Genomic DNA, 26,186 nt, shown 5'->3' on the forward strand with positions numbered 1-26,186 from the left:
TCGTCATCAGATTCATTTTCATGCAATTGGGGGATGGTCGAATATTTATAAATAAATCCCCCCACAGGAATTTATAAAAGCAAAAGTTGGCTCCCATTTGTTGAACTATATGTAACTATTTTATTTTCAAGTTATAAACAAAATTTTAGTTCGTAAACCTTTGAACTTTAGAGAAATACTATACTAGTTATCAGAAAACAATTTTTCATATTTCTGCACATTTTGTAATATGCAGGATTTAACTTTGACTTAGTTGATCTACTAATCAATAATATACGACGAGACTAATTAACCCACCGAGCTTCAGGTCTGGGCGCAATAAAACTAGTTGGAGTGGTGTTGTGGAGGAGATATTGTCTCAATATTTCTGAGGAGGGGGTCTACTTGGGGAGATAATATGTATAACGGCAAGCCAATCTTGTCGGAAAGGTTGTACAACTCTGGCTCAGGTTCATACGACGACGAGATGGGGACGGAATTCTGGTGGTACGATTGTTTGATCTCGGAGTGGTGATTCTGAGAGGAGGACTCAGGTTTTTGGGGTACTTGACCTTTTCCTCTCCCTTGAACGACGGAAGAATCCTCTCCTCCTCCATAGGATCCCCTTGGTTGGTAGTAAACCGAGGATGTGGGGGAGGAATCAGGAGCGACATTGTTGTAAGAGGAGGGTGGACCAATGCTGGCTTGACCGTTCCAATTGTTTGCGTTCCCACCCTCAGAAAAAATAATTTGGTAATATTATTGATGCTCGATTATACGTAAATGTTATTCAAGGCTATATTACGTAACGTTATAATATTGCATGTATTATATTAAATAATTATATTTACCTGAGGGTAAGCTGGTGCCGGATTTGGCGTCGTGAGTATCGGGTACACTGATGATGATGATGCTTGAGTTTGATGATAAGGATTGACGTTGTGCGAATTTACTAATTCCAAATTCTGCACTTGCTGCGAAGATGTTAATGAGGAATACTGGGGGTTAGTTGTGTGATATGGGCTTCTCAGGAAGTGGTAGCTGTGGGGTGGCCCACCATCATTATTGTGGATTGAGGGGCGAGACTGTTCCTTATTTTTCTGCACAATTAGTGGGAGGAGATTATAACTAAAGTCGCAACCAGATTCCACCACTACAAATTCCCGAAAAAAATGCCCATTTTTAAATCTCTCCATAATGGATTGCAACGTTGGTTTTGGGTCAAATATGTCGCTTATTCCTCCAGAGTTCTCCATAACGTACACTTCGACTGCAGAATATCTCTGAAGGTACATAAATGTATTAAAGGTCTGTGTAATTATTATAATTCTTTCTACTACATTTAACTACCTGCTTGCAAATAAAATGGTTCCCTGGACTCGAGAGTACCTCAGGGGTTGCATTTGAGCAACGACTCACCATCACTTTTTGAATAAAAACTGGGGGTATTTGTACAATCTGGACCAGATCTAACAAGTATAATAACATTCATAATACTGCAATTTTGTAAGTTCACACTAAGTTTATATGGTTCTAGTTACGTTTCTTTGTAAGACTAGTGGCATGGTGAGGTTGCGTCATAATGGTTTCGACTTGACACGGTGAAATCATTACTTGCATGGAAGGTACCAACATCTGGGAAAGAATAAAACTTGAGGTTGTATTGCATTTTCAAGTAATAATTTATGACTATGTTTGTATTGATTAATTATTTTTTAATTATAATTATACGCCACTCACGCAAAATAGAAATATCCAACTAATCCAATATTTCTCCATTTCTAAGTGTATGATTTTCTTTAGCGAACACAGTATTCTACGAATAACACTGAAATAATAGTTTCGTTCAATTTAGAATTACTTGTATCTATTAATTTCAATCTGAAAACGTGAATTGATCATGCACCCATTGTAACAAATGTACTCCGCTCACATTATATCTAAAAGAATGTCGACAACATTTTAATTCATATGAAAATAGGCGTCAACGGTTGACGGTGTACTGTCCAGTGCAGTGTTACTACATATTTAGATACATATTTATCTACAACGGATGTAAATCTTAGGATTAGATATGGAGAATCTGAACTCGGTTTGTCATTCAATTTGATTCATTAGAATTGACATTATAATTTCTTTTATCTCTTTCGGTTCAATTTACATAGTTATTGGTCATTATGGAATAAATGATCGCAGGATATTTTCGCGCGAAAATCACGTGCCCACTTGATTACATTGGGAGCGGGGTGAAATTCAATTTAAACCTGCGATCAGTTATTCCTTACTGCCCAATAACAGAAAACGGCTCTACTTTCCTTATCAGGCAAGCTCAAGCAAGAGATTTTATCTGAATGAGTCTCATCTCGCCTCCTTAAAACTTTTCTCAATCACTCAAGTAGGAAATATTTATTATTATTATTACTTACTACACGTATCCACTTCCAATAATCCTGTGTTTAGTGTTGACCTTTGACATTGAAATTTGATTTAAAGTATTGACTCAATACATTGAGAATCACAGACTGACAATTGGGCCATTGGGAATGTGAGACTTTTAGCTATGAGGCTTTCGAAGAGCTCATGGGTGTGGTTTTCTCAACCCCCACCATGAATCCCACATGCTACAAGCTTAATAAATTGCTGAGTGACGTATTATTTCACAATAATTGAGTAATTAAGTGAAACAGAAAGAGTTTACAAAAATAGCATGTTCCAGTCGTCGTCAGTTCTTCAACAACCCCAATATTTTGTATGGTTCGCCGCTGGGCGCTGATAGCAAAATCTAATCAAAAAGTAGGCGAAATTTTGACAGGCAGTCACAAGTTGTTAGTTTAACTTTATCTTTTATCTTAAGAAGGGTAAGTGTTTTAAGGTGACTTAAGTACATATTATGTTTACATAAACGTAAATATTTATGTCTAGAAATACCTTTAAGCAATCATCTCTCTGCCTGGGTTTATTAAATGGTGCTGGACGACTGGTGAAAACTAGTTCATAATTTATCTGGGGATGGAGGACGAGTTGGATGCAACCACCAAGGGGGACGTGGATGACGAGCAGGCAAGCACTGCCTCCCTCAAAAGCAACTCCGTTCACGATATCCTTGCAGATGAAGATGAGGAAGATAAGGTCAGGCCTTTCCCACAATTTTAGTTTTTAATACACACACAATATGTAAAAGACTTTCCTCGTCATATTTATTGTGGGCACTTTTCAGCCGATTGACGATGACGAGTTTAATATACCTCCAGTGGACTTTGAACCGACATTGGAAAGTATTTTAAATGATGTGGACAACCAGAGTTTGAGCGAGGACGAAGTTGGTCACCATGAAAGTGGGACGACGCAGCAACCTCAGTTGGTGTTGGAACAAATTGTGAGTGTTAATAAATGCGAAAATTATTATTAAATTACTTAAGCTACATAGGCATGTTCACAGACCTATAATCTAGCAATTTAGAAATATTTCCTATGATTTAATTTCCAGGGACTGACTCCCGATGGAAGTGACACTGTGTCAATCGTTTCTCGAGGATCAGGAGGAGATAACCGGAGTAGAACATCTAGTCGAAGCATGCGAAATAACAAAACCCATCCTCAGAATAAACGGAAACCAAGCTCAATTCTAAGACATGTGTTACTCAAAGGAATGACATCTAGTTTAGCATCTGCTTCGGTAAGGTGATATATTTATAACGCAATGTGTTGCTGTTAGTGTTCTCAAAATAGGACCGGACCGGACCGATAAGCTTTGTCGGCACGGACACCGACAAATCTTATCGGTCCCGTCCTATTTTGAGAACTTTTGAGAACACTAGTTGCTGTGCATGGTTTCGTAAAAATTGATGCGCAGTTGACAATGTTTTTTAATGATGAAGGAGAAAATCGACTCTGGAACTGCTACGGCGGTGGCAATGGGGAACCTCATCACAGTAGGAACTTCACACGGATATGTGCTAGTTTTTGACTCTATTCAAAATTTTAAATGGTGTCTCGGTGAATCTCATTTTCGTGAAGAGGGAGGATCTGTTAGCAGCCTTGCTGTTAGCGGAAATGGGGCACGTCTCTTGGTTGGGTTCGCCAAAGGATTAATTCTCATGTACGATTTGGAGAATGGAAAATTGTTGAGGTAAATACGCAAAGTTTGTATACGATTTAAATTTAAACATGTGTATGTACATATACATATTATATATTGTTTAGAACAATGCATGATGCTCATGCCCCTGGTACAGCGGTGTTAATCTTGCGCGTAAGAAACTCAGAATTATAACATAAATTCAAGGCTGTTGAATGTTGTATTCAAGTCATATATGACTATTTTTTTCCGCCTGGGACCCCCTTTTGGACTTTATTTTTTAATTTGAATGAAACCTCGAAAATCGTGTTCAGCATACTTGAATTAGTGGGTTTAGACCAATTTTGGGTCTCAAAAATTTTGTATTTGGCGCAAATGGGGGATAGTTAGTTCGTGAAGGGGGTTGACATCTCCCTGTTTTCTGAGATAACCACTGGACCGATTTTGTCCAACTGGGGCTTAAAATCATCACAAATACTTCCTCTTGAGTGGTCCTGGAGATGGTACTGATCCATGACCTCGATGACCTAATTTTGACCTATTTTGAATTTGTCGCAAATCACGTTAAAATCGTATATAATTTTGAATACCAGCCTCAAACAATTTGTTTGGTGCAAATTACATCTAACTATGACGTTTGTAATGCAAACAGCAGCATGTCGAAGGTCAAGAAAAACTGTAAGTTTTTATGCATAAATATCACAATCCTTGTGCACAGCATCATAACTTGAGCTTAGTGTGACGAAATTTTGCCTCGTGTGCATTTTACCCCATTTGGTAAGAAAATTAAACACTTCAAACGCGCATTCGATGAATTTAAAGATTTTTCAATATTTTAAAAATTGGCCGGGAAAAGGATCAGTGTAACGGTTCTTTTTGTATTCACACTAAGACAATGAAAATATCTAAAGTAGTTATAAGCGAATATCATCAAAAGGATTATGTTGTAAAGCACATGTTTATGTGCTGCTTAATTTTATCACCGTCGAAAGGACGCACACTTTTGAACCTTTCTTCGAAAATGATGTAATGCGAATTTGCAAGATCAATATCAACTGTTCCAACTTCGGGTGGTTGAATTTCGTAGCACACGAATTGTTATTTATTTGTGTTTAAAACGGCGTCAGACGACATATTCATTGAGAAATATTTATTATATTGCGCCTGATGACCAACATGAGTCTACTCCCCAAACCAACTAAGTGTATTTCATATATATCAATTTTTATGTTAACAAAGTCTCAGTGTTATTATCAAATTGCAAACTTTCAACTATACATGCAGTTATTCATTATCATCAGGCCAAGTATAGTCGACAAACTAAACATCATGCCAAGTTCTAAATTCATTGTTGAAAATGCGGAAAATTGTATATTGTTACATGGTTATAATAATGGTTAATATAATTTTAATTTGTCGTTGAGGACTACTGATGTGGATATTGTTGTAAAAATCAAAATCAAAATTGTTGTAAAAGTAGATAACCAAATGGGACTGACTCCAACTCATTTTTAAGAGCATATTTTTCTCTCAATGCGTCCATTAAAGTTTTTCTTGACCTTCGACATGCTGCTGTTTGCATTACAAACGTCATAGTTAGATGTAATTTGCACCAAACAAATTGTTTGAGGCTGGTATTCAAAATTATATACGATTTTAACGTGATTTGCGACAAATTCAAAATAGGTCAAAATTAGGTCATCGAGGTCATGGATCAGTACCATCTCCAGGACCACTCAAGAGGAAGTATTTGTGATGATTTTAAGCCCCAGTTGGACAAAATCGGTCCAGTGGTTATCTCAGAAAACAGGGAGATGTCAACCCCCTTCACGAACTAACTATCCCCCATTTGCGCCAAATACAAAATTTTTGAGACCCAAAATTGGTCTAAACCCACTGATTCAAGTATGCTGAACACGATTTTCGAGGTTTCATTCAAATTAAAAAATAAAGTCCAAAAGGGGGTCCCAGGCGGAAAAAAATAGTCATATCCACTCTAATAAAGTGGTAGTATGATCCCTGCCTGTCGTGTGACGCGATTCAAGCTGCCCCGTAGAGGAGACAAAGAAGGAAGCGCAGCAACCACTGCATGAATGAATGCATGCATGAACACGTACATTGTACATATCCCCACATACATACATCACTCATCAATAGTGGTTATCATGATAAACACTATTAATTATTTTAGTTTGAGAAACTCCACCCACAGCGAGTGGCATATCAATTCGAATGTATTTTTGATGCTGAATCCAACGCCGCCAATGGTTTTGACCTCCAAGGCCCCCGTGACCTTCCCGTGACCGGGGGGTTCAAATATGGCTTATTCGTGATGTCGCATATCAATTCGAATGTATTTTTGAAGCTAAATCCAACGCCGCCCATGGTTTTGACCTCATAGGCCCCCGTGACCTTCCGGTGACCGTGGGGTTCAAATATGGCTTATTGGTGATGTCGCATATCAATTCGAATGTATTTTTGACGCTAAATCCAACGCCGCCAATGGTTTTGACCTCCAAGGCACCCGTGACCTTCCCGTGACCGTGGGGTTCAAATACTGCTTATTCGTGATGTCGCATATCAATTCGAATGTATTTTTGACGCTGAATCCGAATCCGTCAATAGCTTGGCGTTAATTGTAGAAGGTAACGGGGTTTATGGAACTTAACGGGAGCGTGAAGCGTGGGAATTTAAATAGTTAGCTATGCAGTTACTCCCACGCGACGCGAATTTAAGTAATTGGCTATTCAACTACTCCCACAGGGGGAAATCAAATTGTAGTTTGACCAGATTAATTAAAATGCAGTATGACTTGGGCAAACCCTCATTCTGATGTATGTATGTGGTATGACAAAGTCTCCACTGGGAATTATTTAAAGTATAGTATGACGGATTTTTCGCTTTGGGCACACCCCCCACTGGAACCCTAGAACCCGGCCTTGGCCGGGCTATACGCTAGTATGGTTATAATTTATTTCTTATAGTTTACGGATGACCCAGCTTTGGCACTTTGTAGCGACAGTGGTGGGAGTGTCTTTGAACTATGTTTCAAACGAACCATGGGAGTCAGAGGCTGTGACTCGAGGTGCATCTTCTCGTGAGTTTATATTTTTTATCCATTTAAATTTTGTACATCTGGAGAAACGCTTAGAAAGTCGTCAATCTTGTGACTAATCTAATATCCACAGAGGAAGTCGAGGTGAAGTTTGCACGTTTGAACCCGTTCTCCTTGCGGGTTATGCCGACAATCCCTTGAAGAAATTTGTGATAGTTGCACTTGCCACTTTATCGAAAGTATTATAAAGTTATATTCATTGGTCCGTCACTACACTGTAACGTGGCATCAATTAATATGCATTACTTTCTAAATTCCAGGTTCTCGTGGTAGTACTGCGACCAAAACTGAAAGTGATTTTTACTCATCCATTAGCGAGCGACCCAACCACTCTTCCAATTGTGCAATGGCAAATGGTTATCATTCAGACCTCACAAAACGAAAAAATTGTTGATCCAGTTTTAACGTTTGCCCGTGATAACATGATATACTTTTATCAGGTAATTGTTCATGTTTACTAATACTAGATTATTTAGATTAAATGGTTATGATGTTTTCAATCAAGAACACCCTTTGCTCACTTAGATGACACTTGGAGCTAAGAACAATATAGAACTTCTTCCCTTACAAAAAGTTAATATTGGCTATCAACTTATTGGGCTGCATTGGCTCAATTCAAGAACTATTGCTTTATTGGACACAAGAGAAACCTTGCATGTTCTTGATGTTAGGTCACAAGAAGAATTAGAAATTATCGACTTGTCACAAGTCCACCTCGTGTATGCCAACAGTCACTTCAAAGGTTTAGCTACTGGTGGAAATGTTAGCAGGGCCTTCGTAAGTCTCAATAATATTATTATTATTGAAAATGTCCAAGTGGTACAACAATTTAATATTATGGAATTGTAGGCCTTAGCAGGCGAACGTGCTTGCTATAATTCGGTTCTATGTTTTAACAATCAAATCGTTCTTCTGGGAACAAGATCGGTCCATGTAAGTGAATATTTGCTCGTATTTTCGAATGTACATTGGATGTATGTAGTTATATCATGTTTTAGGCACTAACAATGAGATCCTGGCACGAGAGATTAGATTACTTGGTTAAGCAAAACTTTTACACTGAAGCACTGCAGCTCGGCTATGAGTTGTACTTGGAGAAAGCAAAAGCTATCATTGGGCTAAAGGGGAACAAAGATTCTAAAAAGCTGATAGTTAGAGAGAAGGTGGGATATTTAATTATGATGAGATAATTCGAAGCAATTAACTTGGATATCGTTTTCGTAGCTTTTGTACATTTTAGAACGGTTTGTTGATCTCATTTCATCACTAAACTATTTGGAGGATTTAAACACAGCCATGCAGAATTATAAAGAAACAATTTATTGCGCTGTAAACTACTACGTTCGTCTTGACTGCAGGTACAAATTCCAAAAATGTTAAATGCAAAGTGGTTATGTATGTTTTTTAAGTCGTCTAAAGTCTAATATACAAACACAAATTATATTTAGGGACCCAATATTTGCTAAGCTGTACGACATTTGTCAATGCAATCCATTAAGTAGCACGGCGTACCTCGAGTCTCTGGAACCCTTCATATTAAATGATCAACTCCGAGCTGTTCCACCTGGAATTGTCAAGGACTTGTTTGTTCATCTGGAAGAACTTGGAAAATATCAGGCATGCCACATGATATGTCCGTTATATAATTTGCAGCGACAATATGTAGTATGCTCATCATATTATGTATACCTTTTAGGCTTTGGAAGCATGTATAGTCCACCTGAACGTGGAGTCTTTGGACATTCATCAAACAATGAAAATTTGTTGGACTCAAGGGTTATACGACGCCATCATTTATATATTCAATGATGGGATGAAAGATTATATCGAACCATTCGAAAGCCTCATGACTGAACTTCAGAGTGCATTAGAAGCAGGTTACACAAAAATAAATCACAAGTTGTCAAATAGTTTGGTATAAAAGGTACATTTCATTATCGTCTATTCCAGAGACTGAATTAACAAATGGACAAATTTCTCTGGGAAATAAGATTCTGGTTTATGCGTCCTGCTGTTTGACTGGAAGGGCGTATCCTTATGGAGACATTCCAATCGACCTTGTGGAGAAAGTACATTCCGATATCTTTAGGTGCATCACAACTCTTCACACTCGTAACTCCTCTGAAAGTGAAGTTGCATATCCGTATCTAAGGTCAGTACGTAATGAAATGCATGCTTACCGCTGGATAATCCTATTTAACCTCTACATTGTGTGCAATATTTCAGATGTCTTTTAAAATTTGACACCCGAGAGTTTCTAAATGTACTATCCTTAAGTTTTGAGGAAGCAATATTTCAGACGGAACTCGGGAAGAGACAAAAGCAGAGAATGGTTGACATTCTACTTCAAGTTATGGTCGAACAAGGCAATTTTACAGTAAGTAAATATATGAATATATACATGGCTAATCTCTAAATCAGATTTAAAATGAATTATTATATATTCCAGCCGACTCAAGTTGGGATATTATTCACATTCTTAGCGCGACAAATGGCAAAACCGGATAGTAGTTTGTATGTTAGTAAGCTTCTGTTTGAACAGGTGCGTCAAATTAATATTTAAAATACCCTTACCACCACACCGATTAGTATGAAGGATTTTTTTGTCTTCAGGTCTTGGAACATTTGACAAGCGCAAAAGAAGGAAACAGAGTTGATGAAAGGCAGCAGGCTCTGATTGAATTGTTGCAAGCTGGTGGAATTCAGCATTTTGATTACAATAAACTCTTGGATAAATGCTTGCATGCCAAATTGTAATACACTTACCAATATAATAACTTTCGTACAATATGGCTTTCATTATTGTTTGTTATTTTTATAGCTATCGTGTTTGTGAAATGCTCTATGAAAGAAGACAGGAATATTCCAAAATTATTGAATGTTACCTGCTCGATGCAGGTCGATCTGGACAAGTTTTTTCATACATACACAAAATGTTCTGCTTATTTCCCAACAAGAAGGGAGAATTTCAGCAGAGCATAAAACATCACTTGGAGGTAGTACCGCAGAATTTTATATGACATTGTACGATATATGTAGGACCTGATTTATGTTTGATTTTTTTGTAGGAAATGATTGATATTGACAACAAAAAAACTGCACAGCTTGTGTACCTACATTCCACGTCTACAATGCCAGAACTAGTAAAATCCTTGGAGAATAGACCTGAGAAACAGTATTTATTTTTACAAGGGGCATTTGCCATGAGGTTGGTTACATGACTTCATGGTGTATTTATGCAGTTGATTGTAGTTACCACTTTAATTTAAATCGGGTTTATCTTCTCTAGAGATCAAAATCAAGGAGGTATTCACGTGGACACAGTAACGACTGAAAGATACATTGAGTTAATGTGCAGATTTAGTCCACAACTAGTTTATCCATTCTTAAAATCCGCAGAATCGTATAGAAATGAACAAGTGATGGATGTAAGTTGTGATACTGGTGGAGGGGTGGTACATATAATTTTATGTTGTAATAACTGTGCATTACGTCACAACTTTTTAATATTTCTACAGATTTGCAAAAAGTACAAACTCATTGAAGCAATTGGATACCTATTGGAAAAAGATGGGCAACTTTTTCAAGCATTCGAACTTATGAAAGATCAATTCAAAGAAAAACTAAACACGGTATTTATAATATTTAATTATTTCTCACATATGTACCAATGCAAAGTCGTAAATAGTGCTAACAATAAAATAATTTATAGATTTTGGATATAATTGATAACAATCCGAACGCAACGGCAGATGAAGATGCAGCTATTACAAGTATAATTCAGTGGACTCAGCTTCAAGCTCTGTTTGTAGTCATCATTCAGTTCTCACAAAGAAATTCTCAGAAACTTGTGGCAGAAAAGAGAGAAGAGCTATGGCTCCCTTTGTTAGAATTAGTCATTGGAGCCTACAACAAGTTCCAAAAGCGGAGTAAAATATGCTCGGCGTTTAATGACATGGCTAAACACCTTCTAAGTAGCATGATGGGTCACGTCTCGCTCCCTACCATTGTTGAGATAGTGATGAATGATCCATCTTATCAAAAAGCAACATTTGCGGAAGTTCGAGATCTTGTGATGGGTAAGATTAGTTTGGAGGAATAACTCGTAATTCTATTCCATTCATTATGATAATTTAACATGAGTACATATATTTTACGAAAAGGTATGCTAGAAACTTGCACATATGAAGACACGATGGTTAATCTGGTGAAACAAGTGACACAGAGTGATTTGCATGGGAAACTAGCTTCGCAATTAAGATACTCAAAGAAAGGATTTTCACCAAAAGGAAAAAGCTGTTTTTCCTGTCATATGCCTCTCAACTCAACTTCATCAGACAAGGAAGATATTGATGTGGTGGTTTTCCAGTAAGTTAAGAAGATACTGTCGTTTGTATATTAAAAGTCATTATAAGAAAATGAGGGATTTTTAACAATGATTTTTTTTGTCAGTTGTGGTCATTCGATTCATCATCAATGCGCCATAGAACACGAACTCACAAACTGTAGTTTGTGTCAATCGAACCAAGATCGTCCGTCGTCTAGCGGTCCAGCGAAAGACATTACTTTTAATATTCCCAACAAATCAGCACATTTTGAGTAAGTGACATATTAATACTGAAATTATTTCAATTCAGACAATGTCGTTGGTCGTCGAAAAATAAATTATTATTAATCGGCCGATGTTTTGATGTTTTAACAGATTTGAAAGTTCTGCGAGTGAAAATGGGCACCAATTTCTTAGTCATTCCGAGTTCGAACTACAATTGGAAGCGAAGTTTAAACTTAGTTTAGAAGAATTTTGAATGTCTCAATTTAATCTGCACTTTTATCGTCATACAAAAGCTATAGTGTTACATAATTGCTACATATTTACTTGTTACCAAAAACAATGTTTAAATGACATTTTTTAAATTAAAGAATATAGATAATACCACCAATCAATGATTTTGTTATGTAAAAATAATTTACTTATTTTCTACGTGTCGATACCTAACCCTAGCCCTAGCCATCGATCTGGAACAAGGAGAAAGTATCTATCCATAGCTTCGCAAAATCGAGTTTGATATTCCGTTGGGCTGACCACGGTGGGAGTTTTACCCTGTCCACCCAATATTCCAGACGATTTCACGAAGGTCTCGATCTTCTTGTCCCACGTGAAAGTTCTAATGTAGTCTGAAAAGTTAATTTACCCAAACAAAATATCATTTTTTCGTTCAAAATATTATTTGTATGTATGATGATCAAACAGTGATAAGCAGTACCAATTATCCCGACAACAAGTGTTCCATTTTTATCGTCCAATCCAACCAATAACGAGTAATCCATAACAAGTTGGGAAGCAAGAAATCTAGAATCATTGCTTAATGCCAATGACAGCACAGTTTTGGTATGAGGTCGAATGTACATAGGATTTTCACATGCCACTAGAAACATCGACAATGTTTTTAAAACGCAGCACGTTTGTATGATTTTAACAATTTTAAGTTTAAATCGCTTACTATTAACCAGATTCTCGTCTAACAAAACCAAATCTTCTTGTTCTTTTCCAGTGACATTGGCCAATCTGTTGCGTATGGATCCCTTTAGGTCAAATTTTTGAGTTATGGTTCGTTCATAAAATAAATTCTCCATAACTAAAATGTCCATTTTGGAGGCAGTGTTGGATTGGAAATTCTTGAATCCTATTCTGTAAACTCCCATAATTTTTACTAAAACTGTTGGTTTCCGTTCTTCCAAAGATGACTTCATGTAGTCAAAATAATTTGGGGCAAAATCTAGGAAGGACTGGATTTCAAATCTCGACATTTGCTTGATTACAAAGCGGTCATCTATGTATTAAAATGATAAAACAGATTAAAAAACCTTGAAACCCACATCCAGTACATACCCCCAACTTATTGACAAGTAAATATGCAGGCATACCACTTGTCTTGCAAAACGTGGAGCCTGATTTTCCGCCTGATGCAGCCCACGACACACATCGAGCAAGAGATCGAACATACAACTCTTCACCTTCAACAAGGCAAGTTTTTCTTAATTGTCGAAAGTTTTCTGAAAAATACACGCGACAGTAGAACTTGGCGGATGAGTGTGAGAACTGTATTTCAATATTCCCATCCCCCTTCTTCGCAGATCTGAAATTTATTAAAATAAATTAAGCCAAGATTTAAGGACTAATTTGTATTGATTTACATATCCGAAAAATTTATAATCTAACCTATCTTCGTCGGTATCACCGGCACCTTTCTCATCTGGAATGGATTTATTTGATGTTGCGTTAAATTCGCCCGATGAAGTTGTACTAGTTTGGAGAACCTTCCCTCTTCTTGATAACCTGTATACAATAACAGTATAAAATTACATTTCGTTGTTTCTTATTTTTAATTTCCTTATACATTCAGTAATATTTATGCCGTACATATCATCGTCTCCGGTTGCACAGCTTAAATTACTACAACCACTCTGCTTTAATTTACTCTTGTACTCGGTGGACCCAAGAGTAAATGCTACAATTGAACTTGGTTCATTTTCATAAACTGGTATGGGAATGTTACTGTATGCTGCAGGAAAATGGTGTTCCAACGCTGGCCATGGAGTCTACAGTGAAAAATAATAAAATGTACACTCAAATCAATAATAAGGCACATTTAAAGGGATAATATTAACCTGAATGATTTGAGCCCCTGGACCAGACATGAAATGTGAAATAAGCGTTTTTACAGTGCTGCTACTTGACCTCTTTTCAATTTTTGGAAATTCCGAAGACTCGTCATATTCTTTAATTGCTTCAGACTTAGTTTTATCATTTTCTATTTTCGATGTCGTGCTTGGAGAAGGAGATGCACTTCGCTTCTGATTTGGCGTTGGAATATCCAGTTGTGTTGTACCGATTTCAGAATTTGGGGCGTCACGGTCATCACTGTTCGAATGTATGGAATGTTCAAGATGAGCTGATGTAACTGCTGATGTATTCATTCAATAATAAAAGCATATGCATTACTTAACGGCTCAAGTATGTACATACACATGTAATATTCATATTATTACAATACCTTCTGACAAATCTACGCTCAAATTGTCCAAGCAACTCAATCTTCCCATAGAATCTTCAAAGTCCTTTACAATCGGAAGTATTGGTTCGCTTTCCATCCTTGGTAGAGTTTTAGCAGTGGTCGTATTAGCAGCAGTAGTATTTGTAGTGTCCTAATTATTCAAAACTTTATAATTTAACAATTTTAAATCAGAACCTACTAACTGCGATTATATACTTTGGCTTGTTTTTCTTCTTTCTTCTTTTGACAAATGAAATTATTTAGGGACAGATTCCACTGTTGAATCGTCTCTGCAATATTACATTTGAGAAATCCAATGCTGTCCTTTACTCGCCACAAATGAGAGTCCACCTCTATTTTTTTAAAGCAAATAATTTAATGAATATTTAAATCAAACTTTTATTTATTGTACCCTGCTCGATACGATAACTGTTAAATAGTATGGTACCTGAAGCATCACTACAGGCTGGAGTGGCCAAGTTGACTTGAATATCTTCAATTTTTGACCGGAAAACGGCACGTTCCGCTTTTTGTTGTTCGATCAGAGCAGTTAGTACCTCTGAAAAATAAATGATTGCTAAAGTACTTAAAAATACTAATTTGTATGTAATATAACCTACCTTCAACTTTTAATCCGGAAGGATTTTCTTTCAACGAAGTTAACACATCGAAGATATTTGAATACACTCCGTGACCCAAAATTGCGACGGATTTGACTTCATCCTACGCACCAAATGTATATCAAATATGTTTCTCATTATCTCTCCCTTAATTATTCAATATTTAAATCTCACAATAAGCTGAGGAACGTTTTTGGGTGTTTTCCTCACACTAAACAAATATTAAACCAATTTAAATATATAATTATACTAGTTATGTATGTGTATACTCCGTATATTTGAAATCTTTTATGTATTTATTTGGACACAAAATTTTCTTCCTGGAGATGGTACATACTAATCTCCTATTTATCTATACCCACGTCACCAAACCGACGCTTCCTTACTGATAAGTAAAAGTATCGGTTGGAGTAATAATAACTGTGAATTTATGTTGTTCTGTCATTCTGAGCCGAAGCCCATCAAAATATGCCAAAGGATATCGAAGAAATTGTTTCAAGTAGGGGTTAACGAACATGACATTTCCAAATTAATAATTACTAACCTTATTGGATATTGATACAAAGGTAATGAAATTTCCCATAATTTAATTGGCGCAAACCTATTAAATCCGAAATTCTTCATTATCACACGTTCAGCCTGTATAATGCATATCAAATTCGAAATACTTACTTGAAAGCGGCGACTACACTATGCTGTGCAAAGTAGTGTTGGTGATCCTGATGTAGCGAGTGGGGACACAAATTATCGAACCCTCTTCTAGTATAAGCTTGACCGTAAAATCGTAACTCAAGATATTTGGCGAATGAAAGAGACCAACCGTCGACTGACATGGGAACTATTGGAGAAACCTAAATTGAAATCCATATACACAATTCAGAACTATTCTTACTTTGAATCAACTTTTTAATTAACCCATTTACCGTTCTACAATTTGCGCACCAGTTCCACATAAGAATTTGTTGACCTGATCCCAAAATTGGACTTTGGAGCTCGCGTAAAATCACTTCAATGCAACCATTGTTGTGCACAAACTTCCTAATGTGGTCGATCATTGGAGTTTCACACTGACGAGCAGGACAAAGGTAAGTTTTCCGAAAACAGTAACGTTCAAGAAACTGTAAAGCACATATAACCAATAAATAAAACTATGTCAACTTGCTTTGCAATTAAGTTTGACAATTTCATATATAATATTCATTACACACCATTCCTAAAGAGATGTCGTTACGCCCATACATGTCCATATTGACAACCCTAAAATATTGAATCGAATCGGATTGGAGATTAGCAAACAAACCAATATCAAACAATGCATTATTTATTAATGAAACGTACCAGGGATTCACACAGAAGTATGGCGAATTAGCGGAAACAGGAGAATAGCTGCAAAACAGAACTGACAACCTTTGATGTTTCAAGGGGTCGAGGGAGTCGATTTGTGTTTCACCCAATCCAGGCTTCATCTTGTCCTGTTCCACAGTGTTCCAACTTGACGTGTCACTAGGATTGTATTCTGCAGAGCTTAGAAAGTTGCCCCCTGGTTCTAATTCTAATCGAGAACCTTTCCTTCGGAAATCGGCTATTAATCCTATATTGAAACGAAAACAGTGGTCGAAATTATTTGCCAGACAAGGACTGATCTGGATAAAAAGTCCCTAATGTTAAATGCATACCTTGAACTTCATCTGAACCAATGGCTGAAGTCAGTTTAGACGTTGTAAATAAATGTGCTTCTTCCCAGTGAATTCGTGGCTTATGAGTAGAAATTTTGCTATTTAACATCACAGAGTCAAAACAGTCATCCATATTATTATTATCAATGTCTTCGAGAATTTGTGTAGGGTCAGTAGTGGTAATAGCTGGTTGTGGAGTAGAGTATATTACTTCTGGAAAATATTTCCGTAATTCGCAAGCCTTCCCAATTTCAGATTCCAAGTATGGAAGTGGATACTTGACAAATGGCGAGGCTGACAGGATGACTTGTGTTAACGAATTTTCAAAGTTTGACTTGATAGACTCAGTGGTCCTTGCAACAAGTTTAGACACTTCAGTGGTCTCTGGACTACCCGTAATATCCTCCTTAGCATCAACAAATTCACTATAGGATGGGGAACGCAAGCAATCTTCTTTATTTTCTTCAGGAGGCATAGAGAATGAATCAATGTGAAATGATCTCTCTAGTCTCCAGTTGTTGGCCACAAAAATTAAAAACGAGGCAATTTTTTTCACTTTAACAAGTTCTGAATGACTTCCACCACGAAGTAAGACCGTACACTGACAACAACAAAAAAAGTCAAATTGAAAAATTTATGGGAGAAAGTTAACACATCAACCATCTTTGATAAGTAGTTTGATAAGTATATATGCACAAAAAAATCTTACGCCTAAATGTGTTGCACAGCCATCAAAGAACATTAAAGTCTTCTGCTTCCCCCCTGTGAGCTGGAAAGTTTCCAAGTAAAAATTATGACATAGTCCGAGTTGAGGTCGACCTAAAGGAGTGTCTGCTGATTCCCAAATTACGCCCTGAGTTAATCGTCCAACACGTTCCATAATTGATGGTTTGACATTAATAACAAGAGTGATTCCTAATTCTAACATGAACTTCTGAGCGAGACGAGACACAGTTTTTTCGACCTATTTAAATTTATATAAAAATTTTAAAATACATGTTTATTTTTAACAAAAACAATTGAAAGATAACTTACAATTACAATATCCGGTTTCATAGCAGAAATTCTTGCAACTGTATTTTTGAGGTAATCGTGTTCCTGCATGACTAGGGGCTCCAATGATAAAAATCTGTTCTCAAATCGTTGATAGTCGATTGATGATCCAATGAGAAGGATCTGAAATATTATATTAGAGTATTAACAGTTTAGGCTCCTTCAATATGTCGATGACTGACGTAATAACTTTCATTAAAATTTGAAGCAAATATGTACAGCAAGTGTGCAGGGCCGAAGGAAAGAGAACTTTTCATTTAATGAATTAAAAAATTGTAATTACTTACATTTGGATCCTTGAGACGCTTTCGCATTTGATTATGGACCACATTTTTTGTACATACAACTCCATTGACAATTCTGCAATCTTCCTTCTTTCCTCCTGGTAATTTTTTGAACTGAATATACTGTCTCAAATCCATTTCGTCTTCTGCATTTCGTACATCTGGTCGCACAATTTCTGTGACTTTGTGCACAATTGGCAATATTACATCGGCCCATGATGGAGAAACACCCATTCTGTCTAATAGCTGATTTAGTAAATTGTTTTCGTGGTTAACATAAGAGTTGCATAGCGTTTGGAAAGCTTTGAGCTCTCCATCCGTTGTTAATTGTTGTGGATTGTGCCACCCCGTGGTTGGAACCATGTCTCTACCTTTATCCTTTTGAGATTGCAAGGTCTTTTGGAGAAATTCATCCGTCATCGTTTCAGTTGTAGCACTAGAGTTTCTGATTTTACTGACATTTTTTTGTAGTGTCTGATTTTTGGATTGTAGACTAGAAGAGGATTGAGTTGTTGTATTTACATTACTCACAACATCAACTTCGTCAAAAGTAGGTGCGTCTTTTGGTTTGGAAATGGAAACTGTGCTGCTAGAAAAATTTAAGTCTAAAGAATATGAACTTGATGACGGAAGACGTGATTTTGAGTCACTCGTCGACGTCGTTGTCGACCCTGATGTAACATCGTTTTTTGTTGAACTATTATCATCTTCTGAACCTTCTTCAATTTTTCGCGCAGGATTTGATATTTGTTTCAGCCATACCGGGTCTTGACCACCCCAATCTCGAGAATCTCGACTCAATCCTTCCCCTTCAAGGTCAACACTATGTCGACTGCTAATATTTTCGGAGTCGGTTGTTTCTTCAGGTAGGCATGAAGACAAAGGCGTTTGGACGGGTTGGACGGGACGATATAAAGCATAGGCATCAACGAATACTTGTTCCGCTTGAGACACACATTCTAGTAAATTTGCATCAATTAATAGTTGTCCAATTTGAACCCCTTGACCTCTCCATGTTATTTTCCGTTGAGCCAACAACCAGTCTAAAACAAAATATTAGGGAATTATTGCGTTTGTTGTCTGTGCAGTTTGGATTTGTGACTTTGAAGACTGCTATTGGTGCTAAAAGGTCGATGACACGTAGGGCAGTCGTGTCCTAGAGAATGCTTGTCATAATGTTTCCTTAATATTTCGTCAGTGTGAGTTTCGAAATAGCAAATTCTGCATTTCTTCTTGTCATTTCTCTTTTCATGGTGCTTTCTTGCAATATGAATGGACAATATTTTGGATTCTGTGAAAATTTCAGAACAAAAGGGCACGGAAAAGTGGTGGTTCGGAGTAGTGTGTGACGGTTGATTTTCTCAACCTTCGTATAAGTGGCATGAAAATAACCAAATCTTGTAAGGGATGCACTCAAGTTCGTAAAATGCGTGGTATTTTACGTCCAAGTTTTTAAAAACCTTGTGTAACTTTTCGGTAATTATTATATGAAAACAATCACAGAAAAACAAACTGTCCATCACTTTCTTGAAATTAAATTCATCCTCCCAATGACGTGCATGATGCGTGATTTGGTCATTGGTAATGTCTGTATAAAATGGAATATAATATTTACTATCACAGTCATATTGATACTCCCAAAGTTTTGAAATTAGGAAGGAGTAGGCTTCAGCTGCATGCTGAGCTGAATGATTTTCACTTTCAACACGTTCACTAAATTGAATTTCGTAAATCAAGATAAACTCGAGTCCGGGATTTGCTTTGTATGTATGTATGTCTTTCTTTCCTTTGACCTTTGCATATGTGTCACAAATTTCGTGGGTACCTGACACCAATGTACTAACTCTCAGTGAAAACCCACGTTTGTCGTTTAAAATTAACCAAAACTGTACTTTATACAAAACTCCAGGTTCGCACAATAACGACACTTTTCGCCAAATTTTATCTAACTTTTCACGCCTATTATTCATTGTTGAAACCGAGGGAGGAAAGTGGAACTTTGTTCGGTGAACTATTCTTGGGGGAGAGATTGAAGAAACAATTCATGATACTCCATATCCATTCTAACAACCAGCTCAACCAACCACCCCTAACAACTACACATGTAAATGCCGGGTTTTGCAGAAGAACGCATCGCTGAGGCCAAGTAGCACAGTATGGTTTTTTAATACGCAGTACTTACCAACAAGCTCACTTCCAACAACACATGAATGACAATATTTCATCATCTGGAATTGAAAAAAATAATTAAACATACATCAAACAGGTCTAAAGGATCTGAAGAAAGGTTCAAAAGTATAAATTTATGAATACATTGTGACGATGTGTTGCCCAGTCAATTCCAGTGACTGGATTCAGCATCTCTTCCCACATAGATTTCAAGGAAACCCAATCCCATACGATTTTTGGCTTATCATCATTAGTGTGAAATGAATCAAAGGAATGCTCCTTTGTACCCGCAAAACGTTCCTCTTGATAACATGCAGAAGCTTTTCGGCGAGTAAGGGATCGATACGAGCTAGAATGTTCGGAAGCCGGAGTCTGTAGTCCACCACCACCCCCAATCTGGAGAAAGTCAGAGTTATTGGGTCCAAAAAATCTGTTCTGAAGGTCTTCTTGTACAGATCGCAAATCCGTAGTTCCATCAGGGTTAGTATCCGATGAGCGAAGGTAAGATAAAACTATTTTGCAGCAATATACACATACTCGCAAATCCCCTATAATACCAAAAACATAATTTATTAATTTAATAATAATAGATTTATTTCAGCACACAAATTTTGTCAAATAATTTACAAAAATGATCAAACCCTATCTAGTAGGAAATATCTTGATCATCTACGTCGCTTAAACAATATCAAGCTCATCTTGATTTAACATAAATATATTGTTTTACAAATAATAGTTCAAGTAATATTTAAGTCGTATAATTAATATAGCTACTTATTGCTTAAACTAACGCAAAAAAACTCACCTGTGTAACCAATCACTTTGCCTGGTATTTCTTGATTACAGCATCTCGAACAAAATATCTGTTGTATTTAAAAAGCCGATTATTTTGCACATGACTAATATTTTTGGCATTGGCAAACGTTGATGAACAAATGAATTGTTTTACCTGTCCACATACTCTGCAATGATGCTTACGACGAAATGTGGTAAATTTTTCTCCGCATTCATAACACTCTTTACTGACCGAGTCGGGCATCCAATACTTCTTCAGATCAGATTGATTCTGCTTGAAAATAGATGGTACGAAAGTATTGTTAGCAGCAATTACTACATGATCCCCATACATTAAAATTAAGTCTACCAACATTCGATCCCATCGCTATAAGGTTCGTAAGCCGTCTTAACACATTTGAGACATTCCTGGCCTCAAATGAACCTGGAGATGCTGGTCCATCCATGGAATCAGGTGAAGGGTTAGACACATTGGAGTCTAGCCTGTATGGCGGAATGGTAACTGAGATTTTTCTCCCAACAGAGGTAACATTTGTAGATGACGAAGGCGAAGCACTCGTCATAACTGGAGGAGCTGGAATAGGTCCGACCCCGGAGGCAGGTGGCAGTTGTACCACTCCATTCTCAGATAGGGGAGGAGGTTCATCTGAAAAATTGGTTGACTTGATTGTCCAAAACGTAAATGAAGGCCAAAATATTATTAATTACTAGACACATACCTCCTTTCCTCCAGAATAAGAACTTGGATAAGGATGAGAATCTTCCATCCGGTCTTTCATCCCTCTCCAAAGAAGGGAACTCTGTTAATTTATCGGTAGAATTTAAATTGCTCATCTTGCACCCTCTGGAGTTTTATCACAATCAGGAATGATTCATCCTCATCAGCTGACTAGAACATAGTATTATGCTGGACTAATAAAAAATAAAACACAAAGCAGACGTCATTAGTGCAATATATAGATAGTAATCATCATAAAACTAAGAATAATTATACGAAATTATACTTACCCGAACGGATATAAATAATATGAAAAATAATGGCAAAAAATTCAACTAACTATTAAACTATTGACAGTAATTGGATGGTCATCGTATCATCATTACACTTTAAGTAACCATTTTCATAAGTTCAATTTTGGAACTGTTCCCTTTATAATCTGATTAAATATTAGCACTAAATATCTGTGCCGCAGAAAAATAGACAAACTGTCCAATATAACTGCTACAATGATGACATGACACAACTGTTGAACTTTAATTGAATATATTGTGATCCAAATCCCCAACACAAAACATCTGTCAATAAGACTGTTCCGCTTTCAGAAGGAGTGAGTGAGACGAGTGAGCATTCATATGTAATTGTACCATGTGAGAAGAGAACTTGTTGAAAAAGATGAGATTTTTTCCATGAGTTGTTCATAAAATGTTTTTTATTACAAAATTACGACATAAATTATAACGACGCTTAAGTCAATTAGTGGTTAAAGTGTTAAAAATATGTTCCAAGTCCTGGATGAATTTGACCCCCGTAGTTGTCATTGTATGCATATGGAAATTGGTTGGTTTGTTGTTGAAGGCCTCCAAGTCTGGGGTCTTGTTCGCCATAAAAATACTGCTGATCGCCTCTTCCTCCTCTGTACCTGTCGAGGGTCAAGGCTGGGTCTTGAACGGATGAAACTAATGGCACTTGTTCTTCCAGACTTCTATACTGGTGGTAACCCCTGTTGTTATTTGGTATATAGCCAGATGCGCCATGGAGTTGTTTGTGTTGTTGCTGTGGGTGGTGGTAGCCCACTTGTTCTTGTGGAATTATTGGGACAATTGGTGCTGCGAGAGGGACAATCTGTCGTCCGCCAGTACTCGCAGTTTGATGAACGTGTTTGTGATGGTTAGGTCCACTTTCATGGATAGAATATTCATATCCAAGAGAATTCTGCTCAGCTTTCACTTTGGCGATTCTGCGGTTTTAGGATTGGATGTATGTAGTAGAATAAAATATACCCAGAAATAAATTTTCAAGCATAATGAGAATTTGAGATTTTACCCGAACTGGGGGCGTGGACTTTGGAGGGGGTGGTACTGATTCCCGTAGCCGGCACTGACATAACTGTATCCAAAGCTGTAAGGGAATGCTTGGGCGTAGATTGGTCCATACCCGGGAGAACCTGGATAATTATTGTAGCCAGGTTGACCTTTGACACTTGTAAAAATTACAGCCACCGTGATTGTAAATACAATTATAAATTTCTTCATTTTCGATAAGGTTCTCCAATTGTTTTTGAAATTAAGACACTGTAAATAACGTTCTGCACTCTTGCTGGTGATTCACAAGCACAATGCATAAAAAACTATTCACTTATGATTTAGGTAGATAATTATGTTTCCTGCTCCATTGCATTGTTAATTCTTACCAGACCCTGTCCATGCCATTACCTCGAAAGAAATTGATAAAACTGCAGGAAATGTATGTAGATAAACCATCTTAATTGTAAAGGTCGGACTTTACTGATCACGTTGTGATATTTTTTAGGTTAATTCCACTCTAAGAATAATACATGAGAATTTGGACTAAGCAATTAGCCAGCAACACATGCATGTTGAACATTTAATTCAATCAACGTTTATTAAAATGCTCATCCATTCATTCTTGTCTTGGAAGGAGTTAACTTACAGCAAATTAACAGTAGCACCTTCAGAAAAATCTCAGCGGCGAAGGTAAGCGTTCATGTGCAGTAGCAGTAACTGTACCCATATTAAACAACCTACGACCTTATGATGGGAGTAAAATTGTGGGAATTTTGAGAATACTGTATTTTCCACATGTATCTACATGCATGCGTGGTGTGGCCTTGATAGTACCGTTACTTGATGGAAGTCCAAGTACTTATTCACCGGAAATTATTCCAAGAAAATGTATGCTTTTTCGAATTGGAAAACATGTACGAACTATGCAGGCGAAATTGTCTAATCAATTTAAAATCATAGAAAACTATGAGTTGTTTTTATTTGCCCCATAAACCAATGCCAAAATTATTTATTTTCATTGTTATTAAATATTTAAGTCAACTATAATTATGTTGAAGGTACGAATATATATCCATCATTTCAGCATTTTCGTCTAAAAAAGATTGCCATAAGATGGGAAACTGTGAACGGATATAAACACCTTGGTTGTTTGCACTTAATTTTTTTTGCGTTAGCCACTTTACAAATTCGGTCCCCAGATTCTAAAGTAAAAGTCTCGTTTAGTGCTTGCGTTATTAAATAAAAAATAACTTGAATGCAGTTTATTACCGTCCAGGATAGCATATATTCATCTGAAAATCCTATCCATCGTTGGATTTCTTGTATGCGTTTTGTTACTTTCTTACACTTTTCTTGCAGGGACGAACTATCTTTTGCCGAAGAGAAATGACACATCTTTTCACGTAAGCACCGAAGTATTATGTACCATGCAGTTTTCTTCTTTAATACTCCAATTATGTTATCATCCTTATCTGCAAAATAAAGGACTCGTCCTTCATACCCAAATTCGGTACGAATCTACATAGGTACATATGCATTAGAAAAAAATATTAAACTTGTGTACAATTTCATATGTGTACAGTAAACTAGTAGATAAGATATTTACTTTTGCCATGTAATCCTCAGAGGCGTCAGCATCAATAATTTCATAATCAACCGTCAGTAAGCCAAAGCTACGTGCTTCATCGATTGCAACATTTGGGGGCTTTGGACACAAAGTCTCATCTTCATCGATTAACTTGAACGAAGTCCAACAAATGAAACTGTCACAAAATCATGTTATGTTGTTCAACCAAAAATTGTACCGTAATGCACTATATTGCGTATTATTAAACGCAGAGGACATACTGAATTTGTGGGCTCTCCAAATGTGATAGATTTTCGATGTGTTGATATTTTGGCTGCAAAATTTCTCCAACGATTGTACACTTTTCGTCATTTAAATATTTGACCAGTTCTTCCAATTTTGTATCACAGTTGTCCACAATTTGTTGAAAAAAGGTTTCCGCAACCGTTCTCGCTACCAAGTATCTGCTGTCATTGTACTTTTCAATGTCAGCTGAATTATAGAAAAAAATTCTTCAAAATATTTGGTTAACATTTAACATTTGATTTTTTCACCTTTAGTTTTGACGAGCAAATGAACGTTTTTGGATCCTAAGCAAAAATAATTTTCACCAAAGATGTTTCTACATGCGAAATGAGCTGCTTCTCCATTTGCTTTCTTTGTGCAAATTACTTTTACAGCATGTTCTGTTGTCTGCAAATTAATGAAAATTGCACTGAATTTCTGAAAGAGTTTTACAATGTATGTGCTGATGGAATTATATCGCACCTGTAGAAAGTAATTTTGCCATAAATTTTGATATCCCGGAGACTCATCTTCGTCTCCCATACCTCCAGAAAATTTTTTCAGTGCTTCAAAATTTCAAAATTTTAATTTCATTACTGCTCAAACACGACGCTATTACAAAACTTACCGAAAACCAGAAACATGTACCAAATTTCATTGGATCCCTGTTTCTGAAGTTCCAAGACACAATTTCCTCTTGCCACCTGAAAAATATCATGGTATTATTTTTAGAAAAGTTGATCCTAGATAAATACATGCCTAGATCTGAAGATTAAGATACCTTGTTCCGTAAATCCGCGGAAGTTGCATATAATTTGTCGTCCGGCCCTTTATTACCATGAACTTTGACGTCAATAAGAATGCCTTTGTAACCTTTGGGCAATATTCCATCAGAAACTGGGGTTTCTGTGCACTTTACATTTTTATTTGACCGGCACCATCCTAACCACCTATCGATAAGTATTAAAAGCACACCAATTATTTTATAATACGTACGCGCATTTTAATATGCAATTTTTGTAACTGAGATAATTACCGTTTCGAAAATTCAGACTCCTCTCTATTAAACTGTTCGGTAATACTCATCTTGTACTTCGGAATTATTACGAGGTATGTATATGTATGGAATATCACAAAATTTTATGAAATAACACAAAAGCCTAGCTTGCGTATGCAATATATACCACTAACATTATACACATGACGCAACCCCGGTCCCTATTTCTATAAACTACGGTTGTATTTATGCTCTACGAAGACTAACGTTTGCAAACGTGTGTTTATGAAAAAGGTTACAGTTTTGAACATACTCGTTTTATCAATAAAGTAAAGTAAACTGAAGAGCCCGCATTCGTATGGGATTGGTTTATGTTTTTTAACGTGCGTGGACATACTATTATGTAAGAGTAAAGGGAAATAAAAAACGGTATGATCATCACTGTGTAGTATGCGGGTGAGATACATATGCATACTGTACAATGATTA

General features: G+C 36.7%; 5 protein-coding genes across 9 annotated transcripts; 1 reads left to right on the forward strand and 4 right to left on the reverse strand.

Annotated features, from left to right (window-relative positions):
- Nucleotides 1-96: 96 nt before the first annotated feature.
- Nucleotides 97-2,597, reverse strand: LOC110857063. The gene is made up of 6 exons (XM_035846603.1): nucleotides 2,406-2,597; nucleotides 1,720-1,807; nucleotides 1,521-1,614; nucleotides 1,330-1,448; nucleotides 831-1,262; nucleotides 97-714 (listed from the first exon to the last, which is right to left on the reverse strand). Exons 1-6 carry the CDS (start codon nucleotides 2,453-2,455, stop codon nucleotides 325-327), a joined length of 1,173 nt encoding a protein of 390 aa, XP_035702496.1. The 5' UTR covers nucleotides 2,456-2,597; the 3' UTR covers nucleotides 97-324.
- An 87-nt stretch (nucleotides 2,598-2,684) lies between these two features.
- LOC110843485 (vacuolar protein sorting-associated protein 8 homolog) lies at nucleotides 2,685-12,116 on the forward strand. The gene is made up of 27 exons (XM_022089455.2): nucleotides 2,685-2,837; nucleotides 2,902-3,108; nucleotides 3,197-3,355; nucleotides 3,467-3,655; nucleotides 3,858-4,108; nucleotides 4,183-4,231; nucleotides 7,042-7,154; nucleotides 7,246-7,351; nucleotides 7,433-7,612; nucleotides 7,698-7,949; nucleotides 8,022-8,105; nucleotides 8,171-8,335; nucleotides 8,397-8,530; nucleotides 8,621-8,789; nucleotides 8,869-9,049; nucleotides 9,123-9,324; nucleotides 9,399-9,549; nucleotides 9,622-9,714; nucleotides 9,786-9,925; nucleotides 9,994-10,168; nucleotides 10,241-10,380; nucleotides 10,462-10,600; nucleotides 10,691-10,804; nucleotides 10,885-11,251; nucleotides 11,336-11,540; nucleotides 11,625-11,771; nucleotides 11,875-12,116. The coding sequence occupies exons 2-27, from the start codon at nucleotides 2,989-2,991 to the stop codon at nucleotides 11,975-11,977; spliced, it is 4,128 nt and encodes a 1,375-aa protein (XP_021945147.1). The 5' UTR covers nucleotides 2,685-2,837; nucleotides 2,902-2,988; the 3' UTR covers nucleotides 11,978-12,116.
- Nucleotides 11,966-22,125, reverse strand: LOC110843460 (1-phosphatidylinositol 3-phosphate 5-kinase). Of its 5 annotated transcripts, none has more exons than XM_022089428.2 (28): nucleotides 21,833-22,125; nucleotides 21,544-21,731; nucleotides 21,178-21,470; nucleotides 20,979-21,098; nucleotides 20,835-20,892; nucleotides 20,174-20,577; nucleotides 20,043-20,088; nucleotides 17,864-18,903; nucleotides 17,559-17,699; nucleotides 17,233-17,487; nucleotides 16,524-17,124; nucleotides 16,186-16,438; nucleotides 16,056-16,104; nucleotides 15,771-15,965; nucleotides 15,520-15,698; nucleotides 15,392-15,448; nucleotides 15,022-15,058; nucleotides 14,848-14,950; nucleotides 14,676-14,786; nucleotides 14,444-14,580; nucleotides 14,228-14,378; nucleotides 13,842-14,137; nucleotides 13,594-13,772; nucleotides 13,393-13,509; nucleotides 13,098-13,309; nucleotides 12,674-13,003; nucleotides 12,437-12,598; nucleotides 11,966-12,347 (listed from the first exon to the last, which is right to left on the reverse strand). In XM_022089428.2, the coding sequence occupies exons 2-28, from the start codon at nucleotides 21,656-21,658 to the stop codon at nucleotides 12,151-12,153; spliced, it is 5,838 nt and encodes a 1,945-aa protein (XP_021945120.2). In that variant the 5' UTR covers nucleotides 21,659-21,731; nucleotides 21,833-22,125; the 3' UTR covers nucleotides 11,966-12,150. The 5 variants fall into 5 exon arrangements, with proteins under 5 accessions (XP_021945120.2, XP_021945128.2, XP_035702494.1 ...); XM_022089436.2 differs by having other exon boundaries at nucleotides 20,979-21,095; nucleotides 21,544-21,736; XM_035846601.1 differs by having other exon boundaries at nucleotides 17,864-18,819; nucleotides 21,544-21,736.
- A 107-nt stretch (nucleotides 22,126-22,232) lies between these two features.
- Nucleotides 22,233-23,358, reverse strand: LOC110841684. Its single transcript, XM_022087374.2, has 2 exons — nucleotides 22,869-23,358; nucleotides 22,233-22,782 (listed from the first exon to the last, which is right to left on the reverse strand). The coding sequence occupies exons 1-2, from the start codon at nucleotides 23,075-23,077 to the stop codon at nucleotides 22,314-22,316; spliced, it is 678 nt and encodes a 225-aa protein (XP_021943066.1). The 5' UTR covers nucleotides 23,078-23,358; the 3' UTR covers nucleotides 22,233-22,313.
- Nucleotides 23,359-23,792: 434 nt separating this feature from the next.
- Nucleotides 23,793-26,039, reverse strand: LOC110863611. Its single transcript, XM_022112960.2, has 9 exons — nucleotides 25,738-26,039; nucleotides 25,483-25,651; nucleotides 25,330-25,405; nucleotides 25,185-25,267; nucleotides 24,971-25,109; nucleotides 24,698-24,908; nucleotides 24,456-24,612; nucleotides 24,119-24,367; nucleotides 23,793-24,051 (listed from the first exon to the last, which is right to left on the reverse strand). The coding sequence occupies exons 1-9, from the start codon at nucleotides 25,785-25,787 to the stop codon at nucleotides 23,887-23,889; spliced, it is 1,299 nt and encodes a 432-aa protein (XP_021968652.1). The 5' UTR covers nucleotides 25,788-26,039; the 3' UTR covers nucleotides 23,793-23,886.
- Between the last annotated feature and the right edge of the window lie 147 nt (nucleotides 26,040-26,186).

Source organism: Folsomia candida, unplaced genomic scaffold (assembly GCF_002217175.1).
Source record: "Folsomia candida strain VU population unplaced genomic scaffold, ASM221717v1 Fcan01_Sc001, whole genome shotgun sequence".
NCBI lineage: Eukaryota > Metazoa > Arthropoda > Collembola > Entomobryomorpha > Isotomidae > Folsomia > Folsomia candida.

Bases quoted from the DNA above. Each gene is read 5' to 3' on its own strand.
- LOC110843485 (XM_022089455.2), top strand. From the start codon at position 2,989: ATGGAGGACGAGTTGGATGCAACCACCAAGGGGGACGTGGATGACGAG. The intron at 3,356-3,466 runs GTGAGTGTTAAT...TTTAATTTCCAG, and splicing joins AGTTGGTGTTGGAACAAATT to GGACTGACTCCCGATGGAAG. The intron at 10,169-10,240 runs GTAGTACCGCAG...ATTTTTTTGTAG, and splicing joins GCATAAAACATCACTTGGAG to GAAATGATTGATATTGACAA.
- LOC110843460 (XM_022089428.2), bottom strand. From the start codon at position 21,658: ATGAGCAATTTAAATTCTACCGATAAATTAACAGAGTTCCCTTCTTTG. The intron at 16,439-16,523 runs GTATGCATTTAA...GTTTCAATATAG, and splicing joins TGGTTCAGATGAAGTTCAAG to GATTAATAGCCGATTTCCGA. The intron at 13,773-13,841 runs GTTAATATTATC...TTTTCACTGTAG, and splicing joins CAGGGGCTCAAATCATTCAG to ACTCCATGGCCAGCGTTGGA.
- LOC110863611 (XM_022112960.2), bottom strand. From the start codon at position 25,787: ATGAGTATTACCGAACAGTTTAATAGAGAGGAGTCTGAATTTTCGAAA. The intron at 25,110-25,184 runs GTGCGATATAAT...ATTAATTTGCAG, and splicing joins GGCAAAATTACTTTCTACAG to ACAACAGAACATGCTGTAAA. The intron at 24,052-24,118 runs GTAATAAACTGC...CTTTTACTTTAG, and splicing joins AATATATGCTATCCTGGACG to AATCTGGGGACCGAATTTGT.
- LOC110841684 (XM_022087374.2), bottom strand. From the start codon at position 23,077: ATGAAGAAATTTATAATTGTATTTACAATCACGGTGGCTGTAATTTTT. The intron at 22,783-22,868 runs GTAAAATCTCAA...CTAAAACCGCAG, and splicing joins AGTCCACGCCCCCAGTTCGG to AATCGCCAAAGTGAAAGCTG.
- LOC110857063 (XM_035846603.1), bottom strand. From the start codon at position 2,455: ATGTCAAAGGTCAACACTAAACACAGGATTATTGGAAGTGGATACGTG. The intron at 1,808-2,405 runs GTAAGTAATAAT...CTATTATTTCAG, and splicing joins ATTGGAAGTGGATACGTGTA to TGTTATTCGTAGAATACTGT. The intron at 715-830 runs GTAAATATAATT...ATTTTTTCTGAG, and splicing joins CGGCACCAGCTTACCCTCAG to GGTGGGAACGCAAACAATTG.